The sequence below is a fragment of the Pristiophorus japonicus genome, chromosome 9 (assembly GCF_044704955.1).
Source record: "Pristiophorus japonicus isolate sPriJap1 chromosome 9, sPriJap1.hap1, whole genome shotgun sequence".
Taxonomy (NCBI): domain Eukaryota; kingdom Metazoa; phylum Chordata; class Chondrichthyes; family Pristiophoridae; genus Pristiophorus; species Pristiophorus japonicus.
The window spans coordinates 46753990-46768382 of record NC_091985.1 but is presented as its reverse complement, the minus strand read 5'-3'; the positions used below and the strand labels follow the sequence as shown (position 1 = coordinate 46768382).

The 14393-nt window shown below is 42.2% G+C and overlaps 1 protein-coding gene and 1 long non-coding RNA gene across 5 annotated transcripts in view; one reads left to right on the top strand and one right to left on the bottom strand.

Annotated features, from left to right (window-relative positions):
* The window catches only part of foxn2a (forkhead box N2a), a 74132-nt gene extending 65144 nt beyond the window's left edge, over positions 1-8988 (top strand). For all 4 annotated transcript variants that reach the window (XM_070889314.1, XM_070889315.1, XM_070889317.1 and 1 more), the window contains one exon: positions 595-8988. In XM_070889314.1, coding sequence (XP_070745415.1) covers positions 595-1090 — 496 coding nt within the window. In that variant the 3' untranslated portion in view covers positions 1091-8988. The remainder of the gene's footprint in view (positions 1-594) is intronic.
* The window catches only part of LOC139273033 (uncharacterized), a 76907-nt gene that overhangs the window by 5023 nt on the left and 57491 nt on the right, over positions 1-14393 (bottom strand). Inside the window, exon 3 of the long non-coding RNA XR_011595001.1 lies at positions 2249-2522. This is a non-coding gene — a long non-coding RNA (uncharacterized lncRNA). The remainder of the gene's footprint in view (positions 1-2248; positions 2523-14393) is intronic.

Here is a 14393-nt window from a genome sequence, read left to right as displayed (position 1 = left end):
GGGTCAAATATGTTGCGAACGGTCTCGTTCTACAGTGGTTGGACATATTGAGCTTTGAGTCTATTAGGACCCCTAAATCTCTTTCAACGTTATCCTTAGCTATATCAACACCGTCCATGGAGTACATGTGTCGCCACCTTCCCTTTCTACTTGTGTCCACTTACATATTTTGCCTAACTCATTTTGTGCTTCCTGAGCTATCCACTTATCCTTCATCTGACCAATTTGCATTGAATTTCTGAATTCAAGTCATTGGTGTAAACAGTAGTGGTTGCAACAACAACCCTGCAACACCTGACTCTGCATTTCCCCCATTCTAACATGGCTCCTCAAAATAGTATCTGCTCATTTCTATCCTTCAGACAATTTATTATCTATTCCCAATATTTAACTTAAATCTTTTACCATTTTGGGCTTAAGTAGCAGCCCTTCATAACTTTTTCAAATGCTTTCTAGATATATATATATCACTATGTATGACTTTTCACCATCCACCTGAGATGCCGCCAATTAAAATAGTTAAGGAGGTGCTTGCATGTGCTTTTTGAAAATGGGCACCATGTTAACTTAACATTTTATTTTCCTGCTTTTCAGAGAGAATGTGGAAACTTCTTCATTACAGAGAGCTGGCAAGAGTCTGTCTGGTTTACCAGTCGTCAATAGTGATCCGAAAGAAGATCATAATTACAGTGCAAATGGCACTGTGTCTCATCGTAGCGAGTCCAGATCCAGTGTCTCATCCTTCTCCTCTGTGGAGGAAGTCTACGAGTTCATTCCGAAAGCTAGCCGTGGGGGGAGCGACGGAAGTGAAGGCTTCCATAGCGATGAAGAGTCTGAGGTAGATGACTGCGAGAATGAGTCAAATGACCTGCTAGATGCCAGTGCTTACAAATCCCAGCGATGTGGAAATGATGCCTCTAGTGTGTTGCGTTTGGCTGGAAAAAGCTGCAGAACAGTGCAGCAAGAAGTTGATGAAGAGCTGAAGGAGGCCGCTGGTTCACTTTTGCACCTTGCTGGAATCCATATGTGCCTGGACTCTTTAGTCAGTAAACCAGGAAAAAGCCGGAATGAAAAACGTAGTGTGAAATAGCCGGTCTCCTCCCTTCTCTGCCATTGTGCGTCAATGTGGCAATATTCTTCAATGGAATTCCTTCTCAAAAGGAAGATAAAAGCCATACGAAGACTGAGGTGTTTGCCCTTCTACGTAAACTGCTATGTGTTTGCACCTTTCTGAAACCAGAAGCTCTCCATGGGGTTGTATCAATTCTTTAAATGTGGACTTTACAGCAACCAACACATGCAATGAATCAGCCTGCATGTCAAAGTAGGTCTTCAGACTGTTTTACTGGTTAAAATTTCAGTAAAAGCGAGAAAATATTGTTTTTTTTAATTGGAAAAAAGAAACCATAGTATTAAGGGGTGGTGGGGTTTTGCAATATTTCAGACATCTTGGAGATCATATACTGTATTTTTCACACTTAACATGTTGGTGATGATATTTAAGAAGTTAACCCTCTCTCTTTCTTTTTCCTTTCTCCCATATGGTTTCCTTGGTTCTCTGAGAACATTGAACGGCCTCTGATGGTACGTCACTGCTAAATGTCATGAAATTTAAAAGAGAAATTACCCCATCCTCTCTAAGGTGTTGGGGCACTGACACAAGGAGCCCCAGTAAGCGCCATTCTTCATGCATAAGCTAATTCAACTGGCTATTTGACTGTGTGGGATATCCCAGCAAGGCAATTCAGTCCTTATCGATGTCCAAATACACATACTTTCCAACATGGGGTCACCATCAAATATTCTAACATGTTGGAAAGTGTGTGTATTTTTCCCTCCTCACACTGCAGGTAATTGTAGTGCCTCTGTGTCAGCTGTGGCTCAGTTGGTAGTACACTTGCCTGAGTCAGAAGTCCCACTCCAGGGACTTGTGCACAAAAATCTAGGCTGATATTCTAGTGCAGAACTGAGGGAGCACTGTTGGAGGTGCCGTTTTTTGGATGAGACGTTAAAGCAAGGCCCAGTCTGCTCTCTCAAGTGGACGTAAAAGATCCCACAGCATTATTTCGAAGAAGGAGCAGGGGAGTTATGCCTGGTGTCCTGGCCAATATTTATCCCTCAATCAGCATTAAAAAAAAACAGATTATCTGGTCATTATCACATTGCTGTTTGTGGAAGCTTGCTTGTGCGCAAATTGGCTGCCACGTTTCCTACATTGCAACAGTGACTACACTCCAAAAATACTTACCGGTAATTGGCTGTAAAGCGCTTTGAGATGTGTGGTCATGAAAGGCGCTTTATAAATCCAAGTCTGTCTTTTAACTGCTGCCCAGGCTGCAATCAGCTAAATAAGTGGAGGCTGGTGCGAAGGCTGCACTTTGCACTGGAATGAAGTTGACATTGCGATGCAGTTTGTTATATTTCCATTTATTTAAAATGTCATCACCAATGGTCGAGTTTCCGTGATCTTTGGAGAACTGTGTGATAGCCATTTGTAGAAATTGTTGGTGGGAGAAGATTACCTGTACAAATCAAATCGTTCAAACAGAAACCACAGTTGGTTATATTAAACTGATAATATTATATACCTTGTAATAACCTTCTGGGAGTCACGTGATAGCACAGCTCTGTAGTGACTGTATCAAAAGACAGTACTGTAGTGGCTGCATCAAACAGGGTTGGATTACCTTTTATGTAAGCAAGCAATACCTCTAAACATCACTGAGCATGCGCTTTAGAATTAAAATTAGTGTGCAATGTAAAGACAACATACTATCATTTTTTAATTCAACAAAATATATTATAGAAAATAACAGATGTGTTGAGGTGCAATGCTGTTGAATCCTGGACTCCAGGTGATGTTTATGATAGTGATTGATGACCTCCTCTGAATCCATTGACAAGGGTAGGGCCTTGAAACTCATTCCAATACACTTGTTTTTTTTTAAACTGTTATTCTATGGAGGTGTTTTTGTTCTGTACCATACCATCTCCAGCTGCAGAAGTGGATGGAGAGGTCACCAGCTGCCAGGCCTTTACTAATGCCAGAAATTGTGTGAAATCAGTAGAATTAATCTTTCACCAGAGTTTTTCCTCCCTCACCGCAATGGGAAATCACCAATGAAAAATCGATCTGCTACTACTTTGACAGTGTATTGACACTTTTGATGTGCTACACTTTTTTTTGTGCGATTATTAACTTCAAACTGGCAATCATGTCTCAAGAAACGCCACACTATTGCGATTACGGTATTCTAGTCTAGTCCAAACTGCTTTAATGGGCACAATGTTCAATAAGTCCTACTTATTTGGCAACGGCAATAGTATCTCTCTTTTTTTTGTGGTGGGGTGGGAGTGCGATTGGATCCTTAACTTGTTGATGTTTTCTTATTGCAATAGAAATTGCTGACACACTGCTCGGAAGTTCACTAGAGCCACATGCGGTAGAATATTTTTATAGTGCTGTGTTATAGTAAGACTTCTATAGTAACGTGCATTGTTAATGGCCCCTTTGTTGATGCAGGACCTCCATATAAAACACCCTAATGTAGATCCTCCCCTTGCAATATGCTTTAACTTGCATGGACAGGTACTCGAAAACAAGGGCAAAAGGAAATATTTTACCCACCCCTCAGTGGGAACAGGCGGGTGGGCCCTTTAAATCGTAGTCTTTAGTTTTACTGCCCCGTTCCTGCTGGAATCCCACTGACTAACATTTTAACTACTCAATGCCGTTTGGTGGTTGCGGTGCTCACTGGAAGCAGACGAGGGCCTCATAAACTTATGCTAATCAGAGTCCCTGATTAGATTTTAACATGGGCCTGAGCAGAGAAGCCACTGCGACCTTCCCACCATGCTGATGCAGATCAACAGTTGTCGGGACAAACAAGAGGCCCTGCAAGGTAAGTCAAAATCTTTTCTTTGTGAAATCACGAGGAGCAGGAGTGCTCCTTTAGGCCCCACAAGGAAAGTTGCAGGCTTTGCTGCCCTGGACTCCACCCATTTTCCCCCCGGCCCCGGCTTTACCTGCTTGCCAGCGAGCCTACCATTGCCGCAGGTCTGTGGGATTTGGCTGTCCAAACTTCCATTGCCACCCGCCGGCCAGTTACTACTTTCGTCCGTTTCAGATGGGCAGCTGACTGGCAGCATGCAGCTGAGGCACAGGAGTTAAAATACTGCGAACTTGAAATTTGGGCCTGCGAGCGAATTTTGCAATTTCCTTCCTCCCCCACTCAAAATTAATGGAGTTAAAATTGACCCCAAAGTATGCAGGACTTGGGTCTACATTATAGAATCTCATGTCCAAACTTGAGGGTGTTTGGTGCCAATGCCTCCCCTTTTACCAACTGATATTTATAGGCATCAGTTTTTTTTTAGGAGGAATTGTGTTGAAAATTATCCATGGAAAGCACATTTCTGGAAACAAACCATTTAATTTTGGATGTCTGAGGGTGCCCTTTGATAAGTACAGATATTTCTCATTGTTTGCTATTTTGTGCCATCAGGAGTGAGAATTCTTCTGCCCTTTACTAGATTCTTTTTTCACATTGTTTTCTGATCCCAGTGATTTTTGGAGGCTTGAACAGCGCTGCTTTTTTCTTGGGGTGGGTGGGGTTGTATGCAAAGCACAATTATGATGCAAAATTTCTTCATTTTAAAAAAAGCACAGGGCAGCTGGCACAAAACAATCTTATTGGTTTTGTAGCAATATACAACTAATAACAGGAATGTACAGGGAGGATGGGCTATTTGCCAATACCAGGGAATAATGCCCTTTCAGAATAAAAGATTTTTCTCTTTTGTTTAAAAAAAAAGTTTTTTTTTACAAACTTGTGTTCTGATATCAACCAAACATGGCAATTTTTTGCTGAAGTTTGAGGTTTCTCAACAGTTTCATGGTATGGGAGGGATAATGGATACAGAAATTGAACCTCTTGTAAGGCTCGTAAAAGTACACTGTGTACCGGGGAGAGATAGGGTGGGGAACTTTCTTCATGTTCCATTGTATGAAGTGGTTGCATCACGTATTCAAGCTGCTTGGTAATAGTCATTTCCTGTCAGTAATCTGTTAGCCAGATTTTAGTTGCTCACCAGTGTTTTCACAAAGAAATCCACAGTAAAGTCACATGTACGTTTACAATGAGGACATGCCTAGTGTAATAGTTAATATACAATACAGGGAAATGGTTCAGTGGCATTGGATATGTGCAGATCAACACACCTTGTCACGATCTGGTGGGATGCCAGTGTGCTTTTCATTTACTATTTTTCCTGAGCTGAGTTGTGGTCCTTTTCCACCCCTTATTCCCACATAAACAGGTTTGAGAAGAAGTTGCCACAGACTGACATTGGGATCGGCCTGAGAGCTTTACTGTATCGTATGGTGGGAGGGGGGGCAAAGTAATTTTTTTAAATTCTAAACGTTGTTGAGATTATTGAGTGGGTATTTTGAGCCAGTTACAAGATGTTTCTTCGACAGCATAAGCTAATTATCTTGTAACATCCCACCTCAGCATCACAGGTTGAGCGTACTGGTGCAATACACAGGCTGATAAAGGCACTCTGTGGCCACATAACTACACACATACATTAATTTCCTGTCTCACAAGTAGGAAAGCAAACCATAAAATATCTAATGTTGCTTTTACTGTGTTTTGCTTTTATTTTGTTAAAATTTATGTTTTAATTAAATCATTTCCCAAAGTTCTTCTCTTCCCCAGAATCCTAAAATACTTACTTATTAACAAGGGACTAGCTTTGAAAAACTCGCTATTTTCACATTAATTCCACTTCTTATCATCTGTATGGCTCAGTATCATTTAAAAAAAAAACAAAATTAAGTAAATAGTTCTCAATCAAATTTGCTGTTTTTATTACACAGGGGTGGGACAGCATTCTTCCTAAGCTTCAAAAATGTAATTGTGGCACTGTTATCCTGTAAATTGAGCTACGCTAGCACAACTGCTGACCATTGTCTTCCTCTTTCTCACAACTGCTACCAGCAGTTAAGTGTTAATGCAAATAAACAGCATATAAGTTCCACTTTTGGGGCCAGTTGGTTCTTTGATGTGCAGAAACCCATCATCAGGTGAGAGTCTCCATGCCAAATAGTTGAGAAACCCACATTAGTACATTTTATGTTGGCTCGCTATAGAATGCATACTCTGTCCCTGTCAGGGCAACCCTACTTGCCTAAAATCCGAGTCTTGGCGGGTTGCTAAGAGCTACAGCTTTGGGACCATGCTGGAATTCAACCGGCTAACGCGATGCAAGTTTTCAGCACAGAGAGATGGGAAACATCCCTATCGCTTATCTGGCTAGACAACCTACCTCGTACACAATTATGTATGTAACTGCTGCCGCACACCAAATAGTGGCCAGATGCATGAATTTTCTCGCTTAAGCAACATTATCCAACTTTATTTTTAACTGCAATCTTAAATGCACAGTAACTGTATAGAGATAAAGTAAATATTGTTTATAAATAAATTAACCCCCCGGGATGAATAGATTTTAAAATGGCTGCCACAGCAAATAAAATGATCATCAATTCAATAACATTAAAAATAAAGGTTACTTGTGCCCTTGTTATCAGCTGGTTAATTTGAAATCTCCATAACCAGTTATTTATCAATTATAAAGACCTATTATTTTATTTGCTGTCTCATTGTTCTTTTTAATTATATTATGGGTTTAAAGGTGCGGTTGTTGGGAGCAGAGCAAGTACTGGTTTCGTCCTCTGAATAGGGCTTTTTCATATTTGGTCAGGCATTGGGTGGCTACCTTCTAGTACTTCGCCCAGGCAGATATTCATGTGCAAACAAAGATAGATTGAGGATTGAAACTGGGAACCATCCTTCCTGAGCTGTATAGTTACATTGAACAGTGATTTCACTAGCTGAGCCAGCAGAGAAAGCTAAAAGTAAAAAAAAAGAATTCCTGTAGAGAAAACAGGAATTTTGTTTTGACAATTCTCTCTCCCCATCATCCTCCAAAGTAATTGATTGCTAGCTGGGATAGAGTTCCACAGACATTACTAATGAGTTTGATTCCGTCAGCACCTGATTTCAAGTGGGGTCAGACTCAAGGTGGTATTAGGCAAGTTAGCTGATTTTCCCTGCCAATGTAGCATTCCTACTGCAATCCCAGCTGAGATCGGTTAATTCAGCACAGACCAGCTGCTGCATGCTGTTTTCATGAGCCACTGGGGCAGCAACAAAGGAACTGGCTACAGTTGCATCTAATTTCAGTGCTATCAGTGTTTCAAACACTTCAGGACAGCAAGATTTAAACTTGATTTTTCATCAATTGGACATCATAAACATCAGTGTTTATATTGCACCTTTGTCCAGAGGCAGCATGCGGATCAGATTAATATCGGACATGCATCCTATGCTGGGAGTTCACAGAAATGCTTACGAACAGGGTAGAACTGGTCTACTGTTTCCAAACCAGTGTTAGGGATGGGCTTACCCTCCACTGCTATGGTAGTAAATGAATCGCTCCGTTAAGATGTGTGCAATTAAAAAAGAAACATTAAATTCAGCTGCAGAGTGACTATGGCACTGCTGTAATGCAAAACGGAGGAGTGTCAAAGGTTCTTCCCCTGACCCCAAATGTGTAATGTTTAATTGGCATAGTGGATGGAGTATGTATGTGAAATTTTGGGCTTTTCCCCATTTTTCATAATTTCTCCCTTCCTCACCTTAAGTGGCAGTTCATACTGGTGTGTAATTCTGTGGGAACCAGCAGCCCTCTTTTACATCATGCAAATGATGATTCTTCATGTGTGAGCCCATACAATGAGTATTGTTGCTATGGAAGGGGATGATGTCACATTTGAGACTTCACTTGACCTAAACAGCCATATCTACTTTCCAGCAGGGGTCCCTTGACGCCAATCAGATGTGGGAACCATGGCAGCTTTCACTCTCTCTTTCCTCAGTCCAAGCATTGAGGCCAAGTTATGGGGCTTTTGTTCTCCCCTTTGAAGTGATCCATAAAGTTGTTAATTCATTTTCCTAGCAGGTTCCCAAAATTATGAATAGCCTCCTATAAAAATGGAAAGCAATAGCAGGGGATGTAATTCTAGGTATTGATTGCTAATACTGGTGTGGATATATATTCTAATTCTGTAGGAGGTGTGTTGAACACCTCTCTTGGCCACTATACATTTTGGAGTGAAGTGAGAACCTGAGAAGCTCTTCTAATAATACTGCCAGTCAAGAAGTGTAACGGGACAACATTAGTACATTTTGCATTGGATGAACAAAATCTGCAGAGTAGAGGTTTACAGGAGTACCTTACTGCCATAGCTGTATATCCTAAAGCTGTTCATAATGTTATACATATATTTTATTTCTCAAGCTGGTTGGAACATTCTGCCTGAGCTTGCATTATGTAATTTATATCTTGTTCCATTGTTGTATTGAATACTGCAAGCAGTAAAGCCTGAATGGTGCTCAGGTAGTTGTAGAATAATGAAACACTTTAAAATAAACTGGTGGTGAAGCAGATCAATGCAGAAGATGGAAAACCTGAAATTCAGTGAGATAAAAAAGCAACCATATGGATGCAAAATGTTACTATTCCAATACTTCCTGCTCGAGTACATTCTAACCAAAAATAAATTGACATTTTAATATTTCAAATGCCAACATAACTGATGGTTTCACTTTTTTTTTAAATAAATCAGTAAATAATTGCTTATATCATAATGGAGAGAGGGAAAGATTGGAGTGACTTCCTGTGTTACAACATTTGTACTGATTGCCTGGTGCCTGCAATGCAGGTTGTACCAAAACCTTCTGCCAATCTGATTCTTGAAAAGGTTGTTGGAACCTATATGTTTTAAAACTGTTTAATTACACCATCAGAAACATGTATGTTACCGTGTTCATAAAAATGTTTTATAATGTTTATTTTCACCAAAGATATGCAAATTGCATACATATGGTATTATTGAATAAACTTTTTTTTGTTTGTAAATTGCTGGCTATAATAATTATTTTCCTAAAATTTGTGTATGCAATGTCTCTATTTTATCCTCAATCACTGGTCTGCACCAGCCATTACAATGGCTTCTAGGCCTGCGCGCTCACTATTGTGAACACACTGCTCGGAATCCTGTGATAGTAGCCTCTTGAAATTATAGCACAATTTTAAGCAGGCACATTTGCATACTTTATGTAGAAGGAAAGACTTTGAACTTTCTCTTTTTATAGTTTTTGCACCACATATGGAGGTAATTTTTTTTCCAGATCCTTGAAGTAAGTCCTTGAGTCAGCCATGCACCTTTCGTGACCAAGAGGACAGGCTGGAGAGCAACTGCCCCCCCCCCTTCCCCTCCCCCCCCCCCCCCCCCCCAACGGATACAAATACCACTAAATTTGATGTGTGTTTGTATGGCTAGAGGTTGGCTAGCTGCTGTGACGTTTAACCCCTTCTCCCTTGTGTGGAAACACCTGACCTCCACACAGCAGGACTGCTGAAATCAGCAACCTATCAGAGGGAACTGGAGAGCTATGTCTTTTCACACAACAGTAACCCCTATATTAGTTATGTATCAGGATGAATTCACCTTATCAAAGCTTTGCTGTATCATTCTATGATTCTAGGATTTGATTTTGGAAAAAATGGGAAGCTTGCAATAATGAGATTCCACTATGTTGAATGTTTTTATTGAAGTTTGAGGCTTGTTGCATGTTGCACACCGAGGTCAAGATATTTGGTGCCTCTGTGCCAAAGTAACTAATGATTAAATGAGTTCCTGACCATCCCCACCAATTTTTAAAAAAAATCCCAAATCACTGACCTCTTTCCAAACATTCAAAAACAGCATGAAATGAGCTGCAGTGTTGGGACCTTCAGATTGTGGAAAAAGTCAACTCCAGATTCCCTGACTTTTTTTAAAGTGAGTAATCTATTGATGTTTATTGTGGGAATGAAATGCTTGGCAGTCTCCAGTACAGTAATGCAATTAATTACACACCAGCTGAAAAACCGCTTTCTTGTTGCTGGACTTAAACCAGTGTTTTTTCATGCTGCTTAATCCTTGCTTTTTGTACTAACAGAAAGGCAGCCGTTTCTCTGATTGGCTCTCCATTTTCACATTGCCTATTGCTGATTCGTCCTCTTGGAGGATAAGCCACACCCTGAAGTTCCTCTGGAATGTATAACTGGAACCGCCCAGCCTAAATTCTGAGTGACTTTCCAATTTGTAATTCGATCCATTTTGACTTCAGAAGCCCAGAGGATAGATCTTCCCAAAAGCCATCAAGTTCCAGCCGAAGCCCCTTACCCCAGCACATGTGCTGCCTCCCACAGCCGAAGTCCCTTACCCCAGCACATGTGCTGCCTCCCACAGCCGAAGTCCCTTACCCAAGCGCAAGACATAATCCCCTCGCCCCCATAGATGGGGCATTGTGTGCGGATTGTTAACGGATTTATTGGGTATGGGGTATGAAGTGAATAGTTAAAGTGTCGTGACTTCTGGATTTCATCCATCCCAACAATGTCCCTTTTAACACACGCACTGAGCTTGCTCGCATCAGGAGGTTGGAAGAATGTGATTCGTCTTCTGAGTTCCCTCTCTCCCCTCCGATTTCCCTCCCCCAGTGTCTCTCTTTCCCTCGAAGTTCGCTCGTTCTCTCTCCCCAGGCGCTTTCAGTCTCTCCCCACCCCCCCCCCCAACCGCCCCCCCCCACAAGCTCTCATGCTCTCCCTCCCCCCCCCCCCCCCCGCTCCCCAAGCTCTCTCTCCTCCCCCGCCCCAAAGCTCTCTCCCCGGCGCTGCAGGAGGCTCGTGGCCCAGTTTGGGCGCTGCGGGGGGCTCAGTACTGCTGGAGGCTCGCCAGATGCATTCGGCTGCTTAGTGGAGGCATCATCATCATTATAATCATACGCAGTCCCTCAGAATCGGACTTGCTTCCGCTCTTAAAATGAGTTCTTTGGTTCTCATATTGGACTGTTCAACCACCTCAGTCTCTGTCACAGGTGCGACAGATAGTAGTTGAGGGAAGGGGTGGGTGGGACTGGTTTGCCGCACGCTCTTTCCGTTGCCTGCGCTTGTTTTCTGCATGCTCTCGGTGATGAGACTCTAGGTGCTCAGCGCCCTCCCAGATGCACTTCCTCCACTTAGGGCAGTCTTTGGCCAGGGACTCCCAGGTGTCAGAGGGGATGTTGCACTTTATCAGGGAGGCTTTGAGGTTGTCCTTGTAACGTTTCCTCTGACAACCTTTGGCTCGTTTGTCGTGAATGAGTTCCGCGTCGAGCGCTTGCTTTGGGAGTCTCGTGTCTGGTATGCGAACAACGTGGCCTGCCCAGCGGAGCTGATCGAGTCTGGTCCGTGCTTCAATGCTGGGGAGGTTGGCCTGGTCGAGGATGCTAATGTTGGTGCACCTGTCCTCCCAGGGGATTTGTAGGATCTTGCGGAGACACCGTTGGCGGTATTTCTCCAGCAACTTGAGGTGTCTACTGTACATGGTCCATGTCTCTGAGCCATACAGGAGGGCGGGTATTACTACAGCCCTGTAGACCAGGAGTGGAGACAATGTGGTGTTGGATGCATGTGCAGAAAAGGTTTAGTGGGAATTGCGCTGGGGGGTGGGGGAGCGGAGTCGGTGATATTTGTCCTAACTTTCGTTTCTGCGCATGTGTCAGGAGATGCATGCGCAGATGGGAGACTTAGTACAAATAGTTACTCTGTTGTTTTTGCATACTGAGGCACACACTGGTTTGCAAATATACATATTTGTCTACAAAATATAGTCTTATCTACAAAGCCAAATGTCCATCAACATAGACTGCACATGTACTAAATCCAATTGCCTTAAGATGAGCTCAGCATGTGTTTTCCCAATGGTGAATTCAATGAAGTTCTACTGTTTACATTTCAAGCTCTCACCACCACCTTCCTGCAATTTTCATTTTCCACAATATAGAAATAATGGGCTAACACTGTTTCATTACATGCAATGCTGACCAACAGATAGTTATGCTATGAAAAATTGCTGCTTGACAATATCCAACAAGTGCTGGTTAATAGGATCTTGATTAAGCCAGAATGAAAGCATTCCCAAGGACAACCACATGCTCACTGGGTTGATCTGGTATGTGTATCAGTCAGACACATGACAAGGCATTCCCTGAGCCACTTGATAAATATCACACACAACTGAAGCACTTGGTATTCTCCTCATTTCTGTGCCCACTACAACTCTTATCAGCCATGTGGAATTCAAATAAGTGCATGATGACATATTTGTAGTGGACATCAAAAGAGGTTAATTCGCAAATTTATTTTGCTGAAAACCTAGGGTGATTTTTATTTAAGCTGTTGTATATAATTTGAACTATTGAAGCACTGTTCAATGTTATGCATTATAATCATGCACACTTGTACAGGACTTTGTTGGCAGGATTTGTTGTGACACTAAATCAAGTACAGACTCAACTGAAAGGATTAACGATGAAAGCCTTTCTTGTGTACCACGAGAGCACCTTCTAGTGTTGCCCCATGTCAAAGCTGTTTAGTGTTCTCATTTCTGGTGTGTAATTTAACTAATTTGGCTGAGGTAGTGGCATCAGGATGAAGCATTAGAGAGGAGATACAAGGCGCAAAGAGGATTGAGGGGCATAGATTTAAAGTAAATGATAGAAGGATTAGAGGGAAGTTGAAGAGAACTTATTCACCCAGTGGGTAATGGGAGGTCTGGAACTTATGGCCTGAAAGGGTGGTAGAGGCAGAAACACCATCATATTTAAAAAGTACTTGGATACCACGTTACAGGAAAGATGTGATTGCACTGGAAAGGATGCAAAGGAGAGTTACAAGAATGTTTCCAAGGCTGAAGAATTTTGGCTATGAGGAAAGATTGGAGATCAGAGTCTGATTTCTTTGGAACAGAGGAGGCTGAGGGGAACCTAATTGAGGTGTATAAAATTATGAGGGGCCTGGATAGAATGACCAGGAAGGACTGTTTCCCTTGGCAGAGGGGCTAACAACCAGGGGACATAGATTTAACGTAATTGGGGGGGTGGTTTAGAGGAGATATGAGGGGAAATGCCTTCACCCAGAGGGTAGTGGGGGTCTGGAACTCACTGCCTGAAAGGGTGGTAAAGGCAGAAAGCCTCACCTCATGTTTTAAAAAAAAAAATACTTGGATGTGCACTTAAAGTGCCGTAACCTACAGGGCTACAGACCAAGAGCTGGAAAGTGGGATTAGGCTGGATAGCTGTTTTTCAGCTGACATGGACACAATGGGCCAAATGGCCGTCTCCTGTACCATAACTTTCTATGATTCTATGACTGGGAGAGACAAACAGCATCATAGCAAAGAGTAGTTCAGAAATGGGAGGGATCAGACATGTGGGTGGAGGGGGAATGCAAGGCAGACCAAGATGGATTTAGAATTCCTGTGTGTAAATGGTAAATAAGGTTGGTGAGCTGCAGGCACACGTTGCCACATGGGATAGTGGCAATAACAGAGACCTGGCTCAAACAAGAAGGAATGATCACTTAATATTCCTGGCTACAGTGTTTTCAGGAAACAGGGAAGGAGAAAAAGAAGATGGCGTGGGCGCAGGGGGAAGGGGTGGGGGAGGGTGGCAGTATTGATCAAAGATAGTTACATCACCTAGAAAGGGATGAAGTACTTGAGGGTTAAAAGACAGAATCTATTTTGTTAGAATTAAGGAACAATAGAGGAGTTATTATGCTGCTGGATGTATGCTATAGGCCACCAAATAGTGGAAGGAGATGGAGGGGCAAATTCCAGAAAGATGCAAGAACTAGAATGATAATTGGGGACTTCAATTATCCTAATATAGACTGAAAATAACAGTGTGAAGGGCAAGAGAGAAATTCCTGAAATATGTACAAGAGAACTTTATTGATCAGTATGTTTCCAGCCCAATGAGGAAGGAAACAGTGCTGGATATAATTCTGGGGAATAAAGTGGGGCAAGTGGAACATGTTTCAGTGGGAGGGCATTTGAAGAACCGTGCTCACAATATCATTAGGTTTAAAGCAGTTATGGAAAAGGACAGGGAAAAATCAAATGTGAAAATACTGAACTGGAGAAGGGTTAATTTCAGTGAGTTGGAAAGGGATCTGGCCCAGGTGGATTGGAATCAAAGATTGGCATGTAAAACAGTAAATGAGCAATGCGAGGCCTTCAAAGAGGAGATAGTTCGGGGACTGATTAATTCTACCTGGCCCACAGTGATTCTCAATCGAGTGAATCTCAATCGAATGCCCTAAATCTCGCTTTTTTTTGCAAACAAGATGAAATTTAGGTGTTTCTGGATCCAGGAGGTAAGTCAAGATCTCATCTCTGCAAAATAGTTTGATTCAGGCAGTTCTCACAGGCCAGGTGTGACCTTGAATTACTT